Consider the following 20,301-nt stretch of genomic DNA (forward strand, 5'->3'; position numbering starts at 1 on the left):
GGTGTTTGCACAATGCGTGCATGCTTTTAATAACTGCTGATTTTGGGGGGCACCTGGGTAGCTCCGTCGGTTAAGCGTCTGACTTCAGCTCAGGTCATGATCTTGTGGTTTGCGAGTTCGAGTCGCGCATCAGGCTCTCTACTGTCTGCATGAAGCCCGCTTCAGATCCTGCGTCTCCCTCCCTCTCCCCCTCCCCCACATTTGTGCGTGCACGTGCTCGCTCTGTCTCTGAAATAAACATTAAGAAAAATAATAACTGCTTATTTTTAGCAGAAGTTCTAGATGCTCTTTGTGGCCGTGGCGGGTGCTACTTCGTGGCAAGCGGATCCTGTATTTTTGGGAGCCGCTGCTGTGTGGTTTTGTGACCCAGGGGACGCAGCGCAGAGCTGGGCCCTGTGTCGAGTGGGGGGTGGGGAGACCTGGCCAGCAGAGAGGGTGGAGGAGGGCCGGGCACGTGCAGAATTTGCTTACTGTGAGGTGAGCCTTGACTGCAGCTTACTAACCTTCAGGGGGAGGGCAGGGCGGTTGGACACTGTTCTGGTTCCTGGACGCGTGGCTGTCACTTGGACTGCTCCCCGGCCAAGACTGGAGGAGAGGACGCGGCACTTGCCTGTGTTTTCTTTAAGGGTAAGGTCCCTGCGACTGGACGCTCTGTGCCCCACGTGGAGTTGGACTGGTGGCCAGGCTTGAAACCCCACTCGATAAGGCTTCTTGTAGTGTTGTTGTTTGAGAGAGAGAGAGAGAGAGAGAGAGAGAAAGGAATGGGGCTCACCCGACTTGGGGCTTGAGTTTACGAACCATGAGTTCGTGACCTGAACTGAGATCAGATGCTTTACTGAGCCACCCAGGCGCCCTCGATGAAGCTTCTTTCCAAAGGTGCCTTGGATCCCATCTTCAAAAGGCCTGTGGTGCGCTCAGACCCTCGAAGGGGGTCATCTGGGTCTCCAGAGGTTTCCCTGGAGCTTTCTCCCTGCTTCCCTCGAGATGTCACTGTGACTTTGTGGGCGTTTCTCTTGACAGGCACCTGTTCCTTGGCCTGTAGTACTGAAAACGTTTTAGTATCTGTCTCCTCTCAGTAACTGAATTAAGAGAGGAAGGCACATCTTTCCCCAAGTAAGCACCTAAATAAAAGTTTATACCAACTATGAATGTTCTGGAAATAGGTTTAGTGTAGACAGACAGTTGATGCCTGGTTTCTCTCTCTGCATTTTTCCCCCCTACTTATTCTTGAACTGCCTTCAGAGAAACAAAATTTAACGGAGTGCCAGGTTGGGCCCTTTTAATAAGGGGCTCAGGTTTCTAAGAATGTTCTTCTCTCAGAGCCCATTTTGTCAGAGGCCAGATTGTTTCTCCAGGGCTCAACAGAGAAGTTTGCACGGCAGACTTCCAGAAGCCGGGGCTGCCCATCTTGACTCAGAGGTCTTAGCAGGAGGCAGAAGCGGCGAGGTCAGGAGGTGTGCATTTGGGTCAAGGAGGAAGATGCTGGAATTGTTGCCTGGCGTCCACACTCGACTCAGGGTTCTAAGGAATGGCCTGGTTTTCTTGTTGAAGGAGGCTGCTTGGTAGAGAAGTTAGTTGAGAGCAAGAGCCTGTTAACAGTAACCCGGAAAGCAGTTCCTGCTTGAGACTCACTAGAAACAGCATTCCTTTGCTGTGCAGTGAGACTGCTCCGTGGCCCCGAGGGATTCTTAAACCTGTTCGTTTACTTAGAGAGAAACTGCCTATTGTGGGGCTCGAACTTACAACCTTGGGATCAAGAGTCACATATTCTACCCGCTGAGCCAGCCACGTGCCTCTGTTTCTTTTCATGAGTAGTACCTTAAATACTCTGTTGTTTCCCTCCACCCTCTTCTCAGATTCCACATGGCTCCTGAGGTCATGTGGGGCCACTAGCCTGTGCAAGGATTGTTTTTTGAATGTTAACCGCAGTGGGACCTGCCAGGGCCCGGTGTCGTGTGTGTGTGTGTGTGTGTGTGTGTGTGTGTGTGTGTGTGTGTGTGTGCGCGCGCGCGCGCACGGCACCTCGGTCTGGTGGAGAATGGGGTGGGTCTTGCCCAGTGGACTTCTTGCCAGTTTTCTTTCCGGGAAGTCGGGAGGGGAAGCCGACAGGGTGTCCCATCCTGGGATCTCTAAAGGATCCTCCATACAGGATAGCAGTCCAACGTGCATCGCAGGTGGCCGTCACCTGGTGTGCCCCACGCTCCCCAGACCCGGTTCGCCAGACGAACAGCCATGAAACCGCAGAGCTGCAGGGAGACCTAACGGATGGCCAGTTGCTTGGGCTGGACCCCCTCGTGTGTCCTTGGGAGCATCCGGCCGGGGCCTCCCCGCATCTGCCTTTCAAGTTTTGATGAAGAGCTTTGGTCTGTCCTTTGCGCTTTCTTGGCCAATCTTGAACAACGGTGAGACGTTTGATACTCACAGGAAGTCAACAGGCTTATAACATCCCTCTGAGAGGCTTCCTTTTGCAGTTTGTTGTCATGAACATGAACCAAAACGATGAAGACTGTACTTAATTATAACCTACTACTAATCTCTTCCCCCATCTGTAACCACCCTCTAAGCGTAAAATACCAAATATACAAATAAAAGCAAAAACTGTTTCACGATGGCGGGCTCTTTGGTATGCAGTTTGGGGACCAGAGAGAATTGTTTCCTGTACCTGTTCTTTTGTTCACTGTTGGAGACAAACAAGGTAAACGTTAATAAAATTATTCATTATTACTGGCCTCGAAGCTTCTCTTTTTGAATGGGATTGGGAGGGAGGGAAGTCAGAGCAGCTTTTCAGGTAGCCTAGAGATTCTGTAAATAGCACCAAGGTGCCTTGGAATCTGTAGGGTCTTTCTCATGCATTATATTCTTGAAACTAAGAGTATGCTCAATAGATATTTTTTTATTTTAATGTTTATTTTTGAGAGACACAGAGTGTGAGTGGGGGAGGGTCAGAGAGAGAGGGAGACACAGAATCGGAAGCAGGCTCCAGGCTCTGAGCTGTCAACCCAGCGCGGGGCTTGAACTCAGACATCATGACCTGAGCTGAAGGCGGCCACTTAACCAACTGAGCCACCCCGGCGCCCCTAGATATTTTTTCAAGGTATTCTATCAAAATATAAACAAAATGAAAAGACACGTTAAAGACTAAAACAAAAGATGAGGGGTGTGTAAAGAATTCCTGCAGGGGCGCCTGGGTGGCTCAGTTGAAGCATCAGACGCTCGGTTTCAGATCAGGTCATGATCTCACGGTTTGTAGGTTGAAGCCCTGTGTTAGACTCTAATGCCGGTATGGGGCCTGCTTGGGATTCTCTCTGCCCCTCTCCAGGATGCCTCCTCTCTTTCTCTGTCAGTAAATAAAAAAATTTTTAAATATGTATATATATATACATGTAAAGAATTCCGGCAAATTGTCCAGAGAAAAACCCCACAGAGAAGGAAGGTGTTAACAGGTATTTCGTGAAAGAGGAAGTAAGGCCAAAAAACGATGCTCAGCCCCACTAGCAATTCTGGCATTCCTTGTAAATCAAGACCGCGAAGAAAGTACCGTCGTGCACCCCATTCAAGTGGCGCACGTCATGAACTGACAAGCCAGTTGCCTAGAGGGTTTGTGGTGTCTCTGTCACAGATGAGCATGTAAGCGGGTGGTCACTTTGGGAATGAACTTGAATATCGAATTAACCTTCCCCTCCCAGGTATGTACCCCAGACAGATGACACGGCAGCGGAAGCTGCATTCGGATAATGGAATGAACCGTCGGCGCGTGTTGATGGATCACAACGATGTGAGAGACGGGACCTAGGCCCGGGTGTGGACAGACTGCAGTGGCACTTTGGTTAGATTCAAAGCCCCTCAGAAATACCTGTAGATGGCAAAACATGCAGTCGCTTAGGTTGGGGGAGGTTGAAGAAAGAATAGGTGCCTTTGGGGAGTGAGTTCACAGCCAAGAGTAGGTGTCAGAGGCTGGGGAGGAGGAGTGGAAGGGAGGCTCTTTTGCACCTTAGGCTTGGGGGTGGCAGACCCCCTGGCTCCAGGGGTTTCTAGAACGTGCACACTTCTCAAGGTGCATTTTCTGTGGATAATCCACAGCTTCCCATCAGCCTTTAGTATCTCTGTGACCCCAGGGGCGCTTGGGTGGCTCAGTTGGTCATGATCTTGCAGTTAGTTTGAGCACTGCATCAGGCTCTGCACTGGTGGTTCGAAGTCGGCTTGGGATTCTCTCTCTCTCTCTCTCCCTCTCCCTCTCCCTCTCTCTCTCTCCCAGCCCCTCTCTCCCTCCCACCCTCCTCCCTCCCTCTCCCCTTTCCCTGCTTGTGCTCTCCCCCTCTTACAAAATAAACTTTAAAAAAGAAAAAAAAAATGGGCTCAGAGAGGGTCTGAGCTAGGTCCCACCGCAGATTGACCTTAACACCCTACCAGTGGTTGGAGGTCACTTCTGCCATTGCTGAGGCCTGAGACAGAAGCCAGGCACGTAGGACGATAGCTCCTTCCCATTGGATGTGTGAGGTTCTGTCCATCTCTGCCAACTGGAGACCCCTGGGTAGAGGCCCCGTCCCGGGATCGATGGACACCAACACCAGCTTGTCCCAGTTGTCTGAGTGGGGCTCGGGCAGGTGGTCCCAGCATGGAGGGTCGCTGGCACACAGCCACCAACCTCCCTGCGCTTGTGGGTGGTGAGAAGACAACAGGCTGGAGATTTGGGATCTGGGCTCAAATCCAGCATGGCTTCCGTGGGCTTCCAGCCTTCTCTGCCTGTGTAAGGAAAGTGACATCAAAGGGGCCAGTTACCGTGGGAACCAAATGAAGCATGGCCCAGCGGGGAATAGGGGAGTATGTCAGCGCCCGCACAGGCATGGGTCTGGGAGTCAGAGGGACTTGGCTTTAGTCCCGGTGCCACCGTGCACTGGGATGGGGGACAAGCTCCTGGCGTGAGGCCCCAGGGATCTCCCACATCAAGGCTTGGCCGCTGCACTACCTATCTTCTCCACAGGGTGGCAGCTGCGGGCAGCCCTGGCCCCGGCCCCGGCCCCGGCCCCGGCCTGGACGGGACGGGCCGAAAGAGAAACCAAGTCTCTGGCCAAAAGGTGCCCATGGGACTGGAGGGCCTGGGCTCTGAAATTCCAGACTAATGGAGGTTTGGGACCCTGGTGGGTTTCCCTGGGGTCTCCTGCGAGTGGGGTGCCACTACCAGTTCCATGGCCTTAGGCAAGTCAACGCCCAGTAACAGAAGGCACCCAAGCAACCTGTGCATTTGTGGGTCCCCCAGGAGCCAGTGTGGAGTCCCTGAAGTGGACGGGGTATAGGCATGGGGGCAGCAGCCGCGGGAGGGGTCTCTGGGTCTCTGGGAATCAGGGCGGGGGTGGGGGGCCGTGAGCCGTGGCTCCTGGATCATCTCCGCCCTTGTGTCCTCCGGCTCACCTCCCTGTCCTGCTGCTTCTGACGCCTATGGCGGGCGGGCTGCAGCGCTGTTCTGTCTGCCCCAGCGTGCACGGTGTGTGCGCGTGAGAGCGTGTCTCATTCCCTGGGACTCTCGCTCCCTGGGTGCCTCTCTCTCGTTCTCCTTCCCTCTGTGCGTCTCTGAGAGTCTGCGGGTCTCTGTGTCTGTCGGTCAATCTCAAGCTCAGGCTCTGCCTGTCTCTGGAGGAGAAAGGACACTCTGTACATGTGTATGCATGTGTGTGTCTGTTTCTCATCCTTTCCCTGCCTGTGTGCCTTTATCAGTGTGCTGCTCCCTCTCGAAGTGTGTGTGTGTGTGTGTGTGTGTGTTTCCATCTCTTCCTACTTTCTGGTTGCCTGTGTGTGTGTGCGTGTGTGTGTGTGCACCCCACTTCCTTCTTTCTCCCAGTCCCTCTGTGTATGTCTCTTCCTCTCTGTGTGACTTGGGTTTACATGTGTGTATTTAGTGCGTGCGTGCGTGTGTGTGTGTGTGCTCTCCGCGCCTGCTTGCGTCCGTCTCTCTCTCTCTCCCCTCGTCCCTCGGCGTCTCTCCCTGTCTCTGCGAGTGTCTCTGTGTCTCCGTCTGTTAACAGCAGAGCCTGTCCGGCAGAGCAGCGGATGTGTGAGGGATGATTCAGGGGCTGACAGGAAGCCCGCTGCCTTGCCTGCTGCCCGCCAGAGTCTGTGGCGTTGGCGTCAGCTCGGGCAGGTGTGTGGGCTCAGGATGAAGTGGCCGCAGTGAGGAGCCCCCAGCTGTCAGGTAAGTCTTGCCCAGGAGTGCCTGGAGCCTGGCCCAGGGCCAGGGGTCCGGAGGCTGGCTCCCACTGAACTCCCCACGGGGGCAGGAGTGGCCCCACTGGCCCAGCGGGAGTGCTGGGGGGGTCCCGCCGGGTGGGGTGGGGAGATGCCCAGCCGCTGGGCCCTGGTCCTGCCCTGGTGCCCCTGGCTGGGAAGCACTCCCTCCGGGACCCTGCGGCACCCTGTGGCACCCAGGGGCAGCCTGTTTCTGGCCGCCTTCCCACCCTCGCCTTCCCCAGCCCAGCCTACGAGGGCCTGGGAAGCCCCTGCGGGTCCTATCGCTTCCAGAGACCCGTGAGGGGCCAGGCCCACGAGCCCTGGTTTCTTCGTCCGTAAAATGGGACTGTAACATCCCTGCCACCGGGCTATGGGAGGACGGGTGGGACTCCACAGGCAAGCATGCCCAGGGCCTGTCTCAGGCCAGATGGAAGCAGCCCTCCCACCGCCCCCACCCAGCCCCCAGCCTGGCGCTCCAGCTCTCTGCTCTCTGACTGCGAGGCTGTAGGCCCTGGGGACCTGCTTGTGCCCGGCTCTGTCACCATCCCCCCCCCCCAACCGGCCTTGACCTTGGCCGTCACCATTCCCCACCTCTGCCCCGGAACAAGGGCTGCCCAGGCCCCCACACTGACCTCCTGAGCATTACGAGCCTCCGTTAGAGGTCCCTGGGTCGGCCTTATCTGAAGGCCAAGATTACATGGGAAAGGGAACAGGCATCAGAGCAGAGCCCAGCGGATAAAGCCTTCCCAGGGCCCAGATCCGAATCTCTCGCTCCACTCCTGCCCCCTAGTCTGCCCTGCCGCCCTGGTAGGCCTCAGTTTCCCCATCTACGGCTGGAGGTAGGGCTGGGAGATGGGGCGGGAGGCTGGGACACAGGCTTGGCCTGCCTGGCCCTGAGGGCTTTCCCACCGAGGGCTGTTGCAAACCTTGTTCATCTGAAAACTGCGCACTTCCCTTTGTGCTATTTTGGCCCGCGGCACCTCGGCCTGTGGCCACAGGCCGCCTCGCCTCCCCACCCCACCCAGCCCTGCCTGCCCCTTGGGGCCCTCCTGGGGCCCCTGGGCCTGCCTCTCCTGGGGGCTCAGCCTCCTCCCCCAACCCTCATCCTGCGCCCACCAGCTCGTGGGGCCTGGGTGGGAAAGCCCGGCCGGAGGGCGGATCTGCTCAGTCTGGGGGCCTCTCTTTGAAAAAATATTTCATGCTTCTTAAAAATAGAATTGTAAGAAAGGGGTACAGGAGCGTGGCCTTTGGAGCCAGCCCTGCCTGAGCTGGGGTCCTGGTTCTGCTGACGGGCTCGCTGGGGGAACTCGGACAGAGTGCCTGCCTCTCTGGGCCTCCCTCTCCTCCTTTGGATGAAGGGAGCTGGCATCTCCCAAGTGACCCTTGGCGCGTCTGTGAGAACTGAGGGGCCGGGCCGGATCCCAGCCCGCCCCGGGGTCCCGGCACGATGGCCCCCATGGGGTGGTGGAGGGGGGCTCAGGCCGGTGTGTCTGGGGGACCAGGCGGGACAGTTCTGGTAGGGTTACCCCGCACTATTCACTGCAACACCCCCCGCCCCCCAAAAGGCTGTGGCTGCCCCTTCCCATTCCATGGGGACCCTGATGGTGGCGAGTCGTGGTTGTCATCCAGCTGTGTCCCCCCAAACTCCCACACTAGCACCTCCGAGCACCATCTCGATGCTGGGCCTCATGTGACACACCTGAGGGATGTGTCATTATTTCCCCTGTTGTAGAAGGGCCGCCGAAGGCCAGTGAGGCTGGGATTCCACAGCAGAGGCAGACACACGCTGTGTTCTCGGGCTCCCCCACCTTCCCTCAGCCAGTGCCAGGGGGACGGGGGTGGGCCAGGATGCCCCCCCACCCCGGCCCCGACCGTGCTGCTTGTCCCCGGACAGCCGGGTCCAGGAAGCAAGAGGGCGCCCTGGTGGCCAGGATGCCCTGCGGTCGAGGGTCCCCCTTCCCCGGGACGGCCACAGAGGTCAGCAGGCCAGGTCCTGGCCTCCGCCGCCAGGCCGCAAGAGCACGAGTGAGTTCTCTAAACCAGCCGGCCAGAAATAAGACCCTTAGCACGCTTCTCTTCCGGAAGCCCGGCCGGTGAGCCAGACTGTTTATCATCTGCCGAAAGTGCTTTGAGGAAGGCACTGCGTCGATCCCCATTTTGTAGATGAGGAAACCGAGGCCAGGAGACAAACAGGCACAAGCTGGAGTCCTCCCTCCACGACCAGGTGCTCCCAACCCCACACAGCCTGAAGTGCCCTGGGGCGGGCGGCCCAAGGTGGGGGGGGCGGTGCAGGGAGGAGGTTGTGCAGGCCGGGAGGGCAGCGCCCCGGCTCTGACAGGGCGGGGCTCAACACGGACAACGTCGCGGGGTGGCGGGGGCCGCCCCGTCCTGAGATTTGGCGACGCTCGTGCTCCCACTGACTCACTCGGTGTTTGGGGAAGGAGGGGTGGCTTCTCCGTGACGGCCCCGACGGAGGCTCCGTGTGGCGTGGAGGTTCCTGGTCATTTTTGCCACAAGGGTGGAGGCAGCCCGGAGAGGCGAAAGGGACCGCCGGCCGCCGCGGTGTAGGCCTCGGGGAGCCCAGGGCAGGAGCCGGGCGGTACGAGGCTCCGCTTCTCCCCCGGCCTCGCCTTCCCCGGCTGTAAAGTGGGGAGAAGCCCTCCCCCCGGTGGCTGAGGCAGGGGGAAAACAGGTGTGCACAGGATGCGTAGGGAGCCGGTGTGGGCTCCGCGTGCCCGCCCTGGGGCAGGGCCCCCTCGGAGACGCCCTGTCGCCCCCTCAGCCGCGTCCCCCGGCCACTGCCAGGAGACCGTCTCCACGCTCGCGATGATTCTTCCCGGAAACCCCCTCAGCAGGGCACTCCCCGGGCCCCGGGTGTGTGGCCGCCCGTGGCTTCGCCAAGGACCGGCAGTCCCAGCGTGGCTCCGCGGCCGGGACCAGCCACTGGCCAAGCGGTGGCCCGAGGCCAGGCGGGATTCAGAGTCTCCTCACCCTGCAGAGTCCGCCTTCCAGCCCGCGGCGCTCCCGGCACCTCCCACCGCCAGCTGCAGCGGGGGCCCGCCAGGCCTCTCTGGCCCCCGCACCCTTCTTCCCCTTATGCCCTCAGGACCCCCCTGGTGCTTAAGGAAGGGAGATCCCACTCCTGATAGGGGCCGAGAAACGCCCTAGGCTGGGTGGCGGCTGCCGGGGCTCCGGTGCCGAAGGGGCCGTGGACCGAGCTCACGAAGCAAAGCTGGGTTTACAGGAGGCGACAGGGTAGAGCCAGACTTCGGGCCCCGAGGCTGGAGTTTGAGTCCTGACTTTTTACTTTGCAGCTGGGATCTCCAGCCTCAGTTTCTCCTTTCTTCCTTCTCTTCCTCCCTTCCTTCCTCTTCCTTCCTTCCTCTTTCTTTTCTTTCTTTCTCTCTCTCTCCCTCTCTCTTTTTCTTTCTTTATGTTTATGCATTTTGAGAGAGAGAGAGAGAGACAGAGCATGAGTGGGGAAGAGGCAGAGAGAGAGGCAGACACACAGAATTCGAAGCAGTCTCCAATCTCCCAGCAGTCAGCACAGGGCTCGACGTCTGGCTCGAACTCACCAGCCATGAGATCATGACCTGAGCCAAAGTCAGACGCTCAACCGACTGAGTCACCCAGGTGCCCCTGCGGCCTCAGTTTTTATATTTGTGAATGTTGGGAGGGCAGTTGTGTGGATTAAGCAAAGGGCACATGGTGCTGTCTGGTCCCCAGAACCTTCCAGCACTTAACCAAGTGTCGGTGATGGCCCTGGGGCCAGGACTGCGGGTTTGGGGTCAGATGAGGGAGCAAGGTGGTTCCAGGGCTGATTCCAGCCTGACCCATTGCTAGGGCAGGGAGGGGAGCCGGTGCTCCCAGGGCCTGGGCTCAGCCGTGGGGCTGTCGGGACAGGGGGTCTGGAAATCCGAGGGTGTGGGGCTGGGCAGGACCCTGGAGGGGCGGTCACGGGATGATCCACGTTGCAGCCCTGCAGGACGAGTGGCCAGGAGCGGACATGAACGTGGACGCCGAGCTGCTGTGGCCGGGGGCGGCCCTGCTGCTGCTTCTGGGGACGGTGGCCAGCCTGTGCGTGCGCTGCTCCCGCCCAGGTAACAGCGCGGCGGGGGACAAGGGCGTACCCAGACCTGGCCGCGCTGGGTGGACCGAAAGACAGGCTTCAACGAGGCGGGGATGAAACCCTAAACCAGCCTGAAGACCATGAGTCTGGGTCACTGTGGGGCTTTGGTTGTGCTGGGTCAAGGGGTCTGGGGCAGGGGAATGCTCTGGAAAAAGGGTGGAGATGTGCTGTGCTGCCTGCAGCGTGGACCTTCATGCTCTGCTCTCCCAGAGAGCAGACACCGTATCAGTGACAGGTGGCCCGCGGCGATTGGCCGGCCGTGTCCCATGTCCCATCTGGGGCCTGCCCAGGGCACAGGGGAGACAAGATGGGGGGATCTCAGAGCTCAGTGCCCGCCCCGGCATTGGGACGCTTGATGGTCTGGTCTTGTTCTTGCAGTGGTGAAGAAGTCTGAGAAGATCTATGAGCAGAGGAGCCTGTGAGTGCTTAGGTGTCCCCAGCCCAGTGACTTGGGGTGCCCTGGCTGGTGGGCCTCCACAGGGGCAGCCCCTTGGGTGTCCCCGCCCCCCTTCCCTCACCCCTTCCCGCCTCCTTCCTCCAATGGGTCCCGAGCAGTCCAGCCTTGGGAGGAGGGACAGCCTGCCTGCCCAGAGGTCCTCCCCTTGCCCCCAGCCCAGGGGAGGCCGCTGTGCTGGTGCTGGGGGCGGACACAAGAGTCCTGCCCTCCTAGGCCACGTGGGGAACCGAGACCGGGCACAGAGCAAAGCGGGGTACAGGTCTCCCCTGGAAGAAAGGCTCACAGAGCTCAGAGCTCCAGGAGGATGTGGGCGTATCCTGGGGGGATCAGGAGGCCTGCCGGGGGGAGGTGGGGAGGATCTGAAGAAAGAAAGAAGGCGAAAGGGAACATTCCAGAGAGAGAACAGTGCAGGCCGTTGCCCACCGAGGACCGGGGCGGGCACAGTCTTCTGGGGCTGAGGTGGCAGGTACAGGCCTCTCTTGAGAGACGTGAGCTGGGCGAGGGGGCGGAGGCTGTGGCCTTTGTCCTGAGGGCCCGGGGGAGCCACAGAGGAGCCGGAAGCAGGGAGCTAGGGGGAGAGGTGAAACGGGGTCATTGACCCCAGGCCGGATGGCACTTCGGGGACAGGCGAGCGCTAGGAGGGTCAGAGGTGCCGGTCGCTGCAGACCGGGGTGTGGCCCAAGGACAGCCCGGGTCAGGAGGGCAGGGGCCACTGGTGTCCTTACACTGAGCAGGAAAGTGACAGACGGCGGGCCTGGGCTGAGACTCGGGAGAGACCCCCTGCGCTGAGACCCGCGTGCACACCTGTGCACGGGCCGGCGTGCCCACTCACACCCACACGCCCCCGCATTCTTGCTCATGCGTGTGTTTCTCACACATGCGGCACCGTGTGCCCGCCCGGGGAAGGAACTCACCTACAACTGCGCACACACGCTTTCTCATTTCCTTTTGCAACTGAAAAACCACAATGAAGTTTGAAAATAGAGTGTCCCCATCCACACCCAGCCCTGGGCCCAGGACTAGACTTTTCCCGGCTTTTTTGACCACCTGTTCCCCTGCATCTCCAGCCCACAGGCTCCACAGGGGTGAGGGTGGGGTGGGGGACCTGGGCCCCGCTGGTGCCTCCCACACCCCTGCCCCAAGGCAGGCCTCCTCCGTATCTCCTGTCTCCCTTCCTCTCTCAGTGCCTGCCCACTCGGGGCCCCTGACTGAGTTAGAGCCAGAAGTGAAACTTTGTCATGGTGGGAAGTGGAAACTGGGCCTGGACAGGAGGAGAACCCACTTCACTTGGGTTCCATCCTGCCAGCCTACGTGAAGTGACCGCTGTGTGTTCCAGGCCCAGCTCCCGTGGGAAGCCACGCCTGACTCTCTCCTGTGGAGTTAGGACAGCCCTCCTAAATCAGGTCACCCTGACCCCTCAGCCTTCCAGGAGCTCCTGGAAGCCTGGGCCAGATACCCATTCTGGTCCAGAGGAGGAGCCCCAAAGGCTTTAATGTTTAGCCAACCTGCCCTCCCACCCTTAGTGGTGGCTTCTGCTCTCCAGGGAGCTTCATGGTCCAAAATGGCAGCCAGAGCTCCAGCCCTCATCTCTGTGTTCCAGGCAGTAGTAAGAATGAAGCACCAGGATAAAAAGGGTGCACCCCTGTTGGCAGTGCCTCCTTTAAAGGCGTTTTCCTGGAGGTCCCAACAACCTTGGCTTGCATCTCATTGACACAGGGCTTAATCACAGGGCCATGCTTAGGCACGAGAGAGACTGGGAAATACAGTCTTTTAGATGGGCCTCCATAAAAATCAGAGATCCGTTTCAAAGAAAGAAGACACGGGGGTGATGGCTGGACACCTCGCTGTGTCTGGCTTTGAAGTTACCTCACCAGGTATTTGGGAGCAAATGGTGGGTTGGAACATCTCAAAAGGGACTGAAGTTACTGTCGGTTGAGATCTCTGAAGAGCCACCTGACCCTCACCGGAGAATCTCGGGCCGCCTCCCCAGCCCCCGCCCACAGACCCTCCTGACCATCTCCGGGGTTCCTGGGGAGGCCGTGGAGACAGCTGGCTCCAGCCTGGGGCCGTGCGAGAAGGGTGGACACCCGGCGGGCAGGGTTGGGGAGCAGTCCGGAGAATGGGGCATCAGGGAGCCCTGGATCACTCTCACCCTGGTCTGTCCCTCCCCTCTCTGTCCCTTGCCCCTGTCTGTCCATCTCTCCTGTCTCTCTGTCCCTTGGGCTGTGGCAGGCCATGCGCTGGCTCAGCACAGCTCCGTGTGTTTCCAGGGAAGAGAATGCACAGAACTTTGCGGTGGCCCGGACCTATTCCTGTGAGTCCCCAAACTGAAGGGTCCAGGGACTGGGCTCAGGGTTGGGGGTGTCCATATCTGTCCCCATCGTTCTGAGGTGGTGGCCAGGCCTGATCTGGTGGAGTGAGGGGCCTGTAAGTGGCAGGCTGGTCTGGGGATCCAGCCAACACCCCCTTGTCCTTCGCAGTGGTCAGGCAGGCCTGGCCAGGGCCCCTGCTGGACACAGCCTCTGACGTGGCACCAACAAGGTAGGCATAAGCCCCCGACCCCAGGCCCAGAGGGGTCACAACCCCATAGGAGGTGATGGGAAGGAGGGTCCTGCGGTCCCCACCTGGCTGAGCTCCGGCCAAGACCTCGCTCCCTCCCTGAACCTCGGAGCCCCCGAGCTGGATTCTGAGGGCTCCACGAGGGGGCCATGGGGCTGTGGTTCACAAACCCCAAGGCCTCCTCCCCACCCAGCCCTCCTCAGCCCCTCCCTTCCCCCTTTCTGCAGGAAGGACAAACTTCTGCGGTTCTCCCCCAGCGTCGAGGGTGAGTGGCCCTTAGACACAGGGTGGGGGCAGGGGTGAGGGGGGACTGAGACATGGGGGGGAGGAGGGACTGAGACACAGGGGTGGGGGCAAGGGTGAAGGGGGGACTGAGACACGTGGGCAGTGGGGGGGGTCCCCTGAGGTGTTGGGCCAGGAGGCCTGGGGGGAGGGGACAGAGAGCAGGTGCAAAGCTACGAAGGTAGGAAACACCTGGGTCTGGAAGGCCCTTCCTTGGGGGTGGGAGTGGGGCCGAGACGGGAGGGAGCCACGAGCCCGCCTTTCTTCCAGATTCTGCGTCCTCTAGGTACCTGGAGAACTTCAGCAAAGGTGGGTAGCATCCGGGGAAGTGGGGGCTGCGGTGGGGCCCACAGCCCGGGGCTCAGGCCTAATTCTCGCCTCCTCCTGCAGGAAGCAGACGAGGATCTGATGGAGCCTTCATGTGAGTGGTCTTCTGCGGGCCCTGGCCCCTCATCCCCGCCCCCACCCACCCCTGCTTTGAGCTTCCCCCTTTAGGAAGACTTCCTGCCCCGGAACCCACTGGCCCAGGCAGGCTCTGCCCCTCAGGTGGTTATGGCTTTGTGGGGACAGGGACATGGCCCTGCTCTAGGGAGGGTTTGTCTGGGGGGACTCATCCCACATCGCCTAGAGACAAGTTCCAAAAACCCCAGGGAGGAAGGGCCCTCAGGGATGTCTCTTCATCTCACAGATGGGCAAACTGCTCCCCAGGGAAGAGGGGGACGAGTCGGGATGGCTGGAGCCAGGCTGGGTGGCTCAGGGACGGAGGGACCAGGGGAGAGCCTGGCCCAGCCCCCACGAGCCCCCGGGGGAACAATATATTGGAACAGGCCTGGCCTCACTGTCCCCGGTGATGCTCCCACCCCAACCACCTGCCTACTCAGCAACCAGCCTGTGTCTGTGTTTTCTTGCCAGAGACCCCATTGCCACGCACTATTACAACTGGGGGCAGTTCCAGAAGCCCTCGGAAGGTGAGGCGGAGGAGGGGGAAAAGGGGGAGGTGGGAAACTTCAGAAGCCACGTTCCCCGGGCCAGAGGCGGTGGGAAGAACGTGGAGGAGGAGGCTGGGCCTAGGTCTGGACGGGTGGCGGAGTTGGGGAGCTTGGGGGCCAGAGCCCAGAAGCGCAGTAGGGAAGGGACGTGTGGGAGGCAGAGAGGGGACAGGGTGGTGGGCCGCAGAGGTGAGGGAACCAGAGGGGGAGCTGGGGACAGAGGTAGCGGGGGAGGCTGAGCCCCCGTGTCGTGCAGACCCCCCCTCGGGACTGGGCAGCAACCGATGGGTACACGTGGGACCTCGGAGAAAGGCCCTGGGCAGGGCGGCCAGGCTGACCGACACTGAGCCCTGCGGGCTCTGAAGATGCCAGAATCTTAGGCCCTTAACACCTTTGGTTCACAGAAGAAACTGAGGAGCGAGGGAGGGCAGTGCCTGCTGAGAGGTGCTCGGGTCTGGGGCTTGAGGCCAGTTCCTGCATCTTGGCTCCTGCCTGGGCCATGCTGGGGGGTGGGGTCCGTGGTGGGTAGAAAGGAGGGTCTTCTCCCCGCCCCCTGCACCCACCTCAGCTATTCTGAATAAGGGAGGGGCCCCCAGAGATGAGGGGGGCCCCATCTTTGACACAGATGGATGCAGGCGGTGGGCCAGCAGTGAGAGCTCCGCTTGCCCCTGCCGGGGGCCATGGGGGGGTGCCAGGCTCTGATAGGCCTGGGGTCGCCCCGCCCCGCCCAGAGGTACTGCTTCAGGACCAGCCTAGGCCCGGAGCCCGCCTCTCCGTGGCCTCCAGCAGCAATCCCTGCCCCTCACTGCCCGGTAGCAACGGGCCTCCCTCCCTCCCTCCCAACTAGCCAACTGCCTGATTGCAGCCTGAGCCCTACTCCCCCCTCCCCGGTGCATTTGGGGGGGGACCTCAGAAGACAGTGAAGGAGCTCAGGGTGGTGGCTGCCGAAGCCAGGCCAGTGTCAATGAAGAAGCTTGTCCAGGAGAATGTTCGGGAGCCCCCTGGGGGGGGTGGGGGGGGTCGGTGCAGAGGCTAAGGGTTTGGCAGGACGGGTCACCTATGGAGGAAAGGCAGGACGGAGGGAGGGAGGGAGGGAGGAAGAGCCCGGCCTGCCGGGCAGGGCCGACTGGCACCCACAGCCCCGTCTCCTCTCCCCGGCAGACGATGATGATGCCAATTCGTACGAGAACGTGCTCATCTGCAAGCGGAAGGACACGGAGTCAGGTGAGGCTGCCAGTCCCGGGAGCTGGCAGGGAGGCCAGCCTCCTCGGCTGAGATCCGAGGCCCCCGTTGCTCAAAGGCACCACTTGCCTCGAAACCCGAAGGTTCACCTCAGCTCTCGTGCCTTTGGATAAAGCACTGCTCGAGGCCTGGAGGGGCCCCGGGGGTCCGGCCCTAGTGAGATGCACCGACAGGACCCCTTCCTCCCCCGAGGGGCCGCCCAGCACGGGGCACAGGAGGAACCCAGGCGCCCCTGCCGGCCTGAGGCCTGGGCCAGCCCCTCTCTCGGTGTCTCCCTGCAGGGGACGAAGGATCTGAGGACTATCAGAACTCAGCTTCCATCCGGCAGTGGCGGGAGTCCAGGAGGGTGGTGGGTACGTGTCTGGAGGGCAGGGGCTCCGGAGCGGTCAGCTTCAGCAGGCTTGCGGGGGGGTGAGGCCTGGCCTGGGAGGATCCGGTGGGCTGGGGTGGGCGAGGGAGGGAGAGTCGGGGTCTGACCCGGGAGGGCCAGGCCGGGAGGGCTCCCCTGCAGCCGGTGCAGCTGACTGTGCAGCGACGCCTCTGGCCCGTCAGTGGCCGCAGACGCCTCGAACCCCGTCGGCAGCCCCCCCACGGGCCAATCTCCGGCGAAGCGCAGGGATGAGACCGACACACTGTTCAGGGTGGCATTTCCCGCAGGCTGTTTTGCAGCCTCTGGGGGTCTGGGCCCGAGCCTCTGGCTGGGGGGACGGGCGTGGGTGTGAACGTGCGAACCGTCTGCCCCCTGGTCCGCAGAGCAAGGCCCGAGGGAGGCGTCCCCGTCGCTGGCAGGAAGCCCGGACGAGGAGCCTGATTACGTGAACGAGAGCGTGGCAGCCACAGAAGCCTAGCGAGGGCCTGGAAGGTAGGTGCCCCTTCTCCCAGGGCGGTGGGCCTCACAGGCCTGAGAGGCCCCATCCCAAGGGGAAAAAAACAGGGCTGGGGGAGCCATGTGGGGGCCCCGGAGGGGGTCGAGGGGTGGCACCCATGCTGCTGAAATGGGGGGGGGCTCTGTCGGGTGTTGGGACAGCGCCCCTAGGTGCTGGGCCCCCTGAGCAGCCCGTGCCCACCCCGCCCCTGGCTCCCATGGCAGGCCCGGCGAGGGGACAGCTCCACGGCAGGCATAAGGGCCTCAGGCTGTTGTGGGGGGGGGGGGTCCGGCCGGGGGTGCTGGTGAGCTGTGGGGTGACGGGGTGGGCCCTGGGTGGTCTCCGCAATCCTGAGCGAGTGACTTCACCTTCCGGGACTATTGCCTCGCTGGCAAAACGGTGCAACCGGGACACGGCATGTGAGGGACACAGGGACAGGGGTGGGACCTGGAGACAGAGGAGGGTGCCCATGACGGTCGTGACTGGACCGTGCGAAGCACCCGCTTGGTCAGCCAGCGTGGGGCTGAATGTTCACACGTGCCCTCTCATGGTGCCCCGAAGGCACAGAGAGCTCAGCCACTGCCCCTCCCCCAACCATACCTCCCAGCACCTGCCGCGGGCAAGTCGGCCTGAAGCGCCGCAGACACAGTCATAAAATCCACTCATGGGTGCCCGGCTGGCTCAGTCGGTGGAGCGTGCAACTCTTGATCTCAGGGTGGTGAGTTCGAGCCCCTACAGGGGGTGTAGAGATTACTTAAAATTTTTAAAGCTTTTTAAAAAATTTATTTATTTATTCTTGGGGTGGGGGGGCATGAGCAGAGGAGAGGCAGAGAGAGCGGGAGAGAGAGAGAGAGTCCCAAACAGTCTCCACACTGTCCGTGCAGAGCCTGACATGGGGCTCGAACTCACAAAGCATGAGATCATGATCTGAGCCGAGATCAAGAGTTGGACGCCTAACCGACTGAGCCACCCAGGTGCCCCTACTTAAAAATAAAACCTGAAGGGAAGAAAAAATCCACCCAAATCCCTGACCGTGCAGGACTTACACTCTGGTGGGAGAGATTTCACAGATGCTGTAGGCTGAGAGAGGAAAGGAGGAGGCATGTTAGGGGGTGATAAGCCCTGCAGTCGTGGGACTGGGGCAGGCCAGGGCAGCTGTGGGGGCTCCCTCCTCGCCCCGCCGGGGGAAAGATTTGCAGGGGGGCAGCGGTGCGCCCAGAGGGTCTGACGATGGGGAGGCGCGGCCAGCCACGCGGCCTGCACCTGGGTTTTCTGGGATGGGAGAGGGGGCGGCCTGGGAGACTGGAAAGAGGATCCCCGGATGCTGAGAAGAGAATGGAATTGAGGGCACAAGACAGGGAGTGGAGAACATTCCGGAAGTTCCACCGCAGAGTGGGGAGCGAGGGAGCAGAGAAGCAGAGACGCGGGGCGGGAGCCAGAACGCTGTGCAAGTTTCTGAGCTGAAAGAAACGATGCTGTGAGGTAGGTTAGGGTGGCAGAAACGACACAGTGGGTTCGGGCTTGGGGTCCAGCTGCGGCTGGATGGAACCTTTGCGTCCAGCATCCCGTCTGGCACAGGGGGCCGAACTCCACGGCCGGCGCCCACGGTGGCCTGGAGGCTGGAGTGACACGATCCCTGGACTCGAATTAGCGGAAGGGTTGTGCCAGGCGAGGCGGAAGCAGGGCTGAGTTAGAGCAGACGCTCTTGGCAGGTGCCTTCTGGGTGGGAGGGGAGAGGACGCGCCTTGAAGGTGAGTGCGGGTCACAGGGCAGAGGGCGTCCCTGTGCGGGTTAACCCCAGCCGGGCGGCATCGATAAGCACAGTCAGGATTTCCAAGGGAAGGAAGGCAGCTTGATGGGTGGGCTCAGCCTGCAGGGCAGGAAGGGGTCTGAACGCTGACCATCTCCACCCATCCTGACCCTGACCCTGACCCAGCCACCCTGGTGCCGAGGGAACAGAGTGCTGTCGAGGCAACCCTTTTCCTTGTAACAAACCTTTTCATCTTCGTTCAAGGAGCCGAGGGGACCACCAAGCTCAGAGGACTATTTACCGCCTCCCCAAAGGTCACTTCTCTGGCTCAACCGCTAGACCCCCCACGGTTGCTCCTGGGAGACGCGCTGACACGTCTGAGGACCAGCCACCAGGCCGCGGGGGACCGGTGGGGAAAGGACAAGTTACAGGTGGAATCACCCCCTACCCCCCCGCCCGGCTCCCACAGGAGCCCAGAGCCCCTGCCGCGACCGGATGTCAAGATTCAGGGCAAGTTGCATCCCTGTCCCCACGTCTAGAACATCGTGCATCACTGATACTCCTGTGCTTTTTGCTTTGGATTCAGGTTCCAAAGTGCTAACCAATGCCGGCTGCTGGGCTCTTCCTCGTGGTCCATAAGCTTGTACAGTTAATTTATATAGGTGGAGCCATATTTAATAATCCACATCTCCGGGCAGAGATCCGATCTGTCTCGCCTCCTAGAAGCATTACACGGAATTTCAGCAGAGTTAGGGGAGCCCCGGCGCTCCTTTCTTTGGGCCTCGGTTCACTTGGAAGAAGTCAGGCTGCAGGGAACTTCGCGCAGCCCATGGGGACGTCTGCTGTGGACAGAGTGCGTCACGTTTCCGAAGGAGCGGTGCCCTGCGGCCGAGCTGATTGGGCAGAAACACAGCTGTCTCTCGGGAAGGGCAGGGGCCCAAAGGGACCTTCTGAGTCAGAAAAGCCACAGCCAGAGAAACGAGATGCTTCCTTCAACTGAAACATCCCAATAGACCATTTTCATTTAAAAGTAGCAATTCTCATGTCTGCTTTCTCTGCTTCATGCAAAAACCTTCTAAGGGAATGAAAGTCTTGCTTCATGGAAAGGGGCCTTGCACCGCCCCAGGTCAAGGTTGGGGGATGGAGAGAGGGTGTGCTGGGGACAGGGACCTGGTCACAGGGTCCAATCCTCTTTCCATAAGTTAGTGCCACAGGTGGGGAAACGAGAAGGAAAAATGACAACAATCGTTGGCCACTTGTTACTTCCCGCCCAGGAGTCCTGATCTCACAGGCTCAGACGGAGTGGGGTGCGGCGGGGGCTCCGGGCTCCACGGTTGCTGGGTGTGGGGAACCCTCTGGACCCTGGGCCTCCCCCCAAACCTCACAGGGACCATGGAAGCTCCAGATGAAAAATAAGGTGGAGAAACTATGTTTTTCTAAAACCTCACCTTGCAGGTTTTGAGGACCTTAATTCTTTTTCTCCCCTAATTGGAGCCCTAACCCAAACAGCCAGTTACGTGGGCGCCTTCCCCGTGTCAGTTCAGTGTCCCATTCAACACTGTGGCCCGGGCAGGTGACAGACCTTCCTGGGAGGAATGGCAGAGTGGAAGGGAGCTCTAGAGCCGCTGTGGCCAACCCTGGGCCGGGAGAGGATTTAAAGAAAGGCTCATGGGCTTGCCTGGCTTTTCCAGCACCATCTGTGTTTCTGCGGCAGTGGGGACACAGGAGGCAAGCTGCTGGGACCCTCTGTCCTCGAGCCCACAGGGCAGGAGCCAGCATGGCACACAGCTGTTTTCTTTTTCTTA

At 60.4% G+C, this 20,301-nt stretch overlaps 1 protein-coding gene and 1 long non-coding RNA gene across 4 annotated transcripts; one reads left to right on the plus strand and one right to left on the minus strand.

The window, feature by feature from the left end:
- Positions 1-1,004: 1,004 nt before the first annotated feature.
- LOC123382677 lies at positions 1,005-4,739 on the minus strand. Its single transcript, XR_006591367.1, has 2 exons — positions 4,408-4,739; positions 1,005-3,853 (listed from the first exon to the last, which is right to left on the minus strand). It is a non-coding gene; the product is annotated as an uncharacterized LOC123382677 (long non-coding RNA).
- An 884-nt stretch (positions 4,740-5,623) lies between these two features.
- Positions 5,624-19,529, plus strand: LAT2 (linker for activation of T cells family member 2). Of its 3 annotated transcripts, none has more exons than XM_045048336.1 (13): positions 5,624-6,187; positions 10,200-10,322; positions 10,730-10,769; positions 13,058-13,122; positions 13,289-13,349; positions 13,595-13,632; positions 13,920-13,958; positions 14,040-14,070; positions 14,562-14,617; positions 15,800-15,862; positions 16,162-16,233; positions 16,634-16,742; positions 18,761-19,529. In XM_045048336.1, exons 2-12 carry the CDS (start codon positions 10,229-10,231, stop codon positions 16,726-16,728), a joined length of 654 nt encoding a protein of 217 aa, XP_044904271.1. In that variant the 5' UTR covers positions 5,624-6,187; positions 10,200-10,228; the 3' UTR covers positions 16,729-16,742; positions 18,761-19,529. The 3 variants fall into 3 exon arrangements, with proteins under 3 accessions (XP_044904271.1, XP_044904270.1, XP_019676155.2); XM_045048335.1 differs by lacking the exon at positions 5,624-6,187 and adding an exon at positions 7,164-8,446; XM_019820596.3 differs by lacking the exon at positions 5,624-6,187 and adding an exon at positions 7,164-8,446 and having other exon boundaries at positions 13,079-13,122.
- The last annotated feature ends 772 nt before the right edge of the window (positions 19,530-20,301 follow it).

Source organism: Felis catus, chromosome E3, assembly GCF_018350175.1.
Source record: "Felis catus isolate Fca126 chromosome E3, F.catus_Fca126_mat1.0, whole genome shotgun sequence".
NCBI lineage: Eukaryota > Metazoa > Chordata > Mammalia > Carnivora > Felidae > Felis > Felis catus.

Excerpts from the sequence above, each read along its gene's own strand:
- LAT2 (XM_045048335.1), top strand. The coding sequence starts at position 8,386 with ATGAGGAAACCGAGGCCAGGAGACAAACAGGCACAAGCTGGAGTCCTC. Across the intron at positions 8,447-10,199 it reads AGTCCTCCCTCCACGACCAG|CCCTGCAGGACGAGTGGCCA; the intron begins GTGCTCCCAACC and ends TCCACGTTGCAG. Across the intron at positions 13,350-13,594 it reads TCTGACGTGGCACCAACAAG|GAAGGACAAACTTCTGCGGT; the intron begins GTAGGCATAAGC and ends CCCTTTCTGCAG.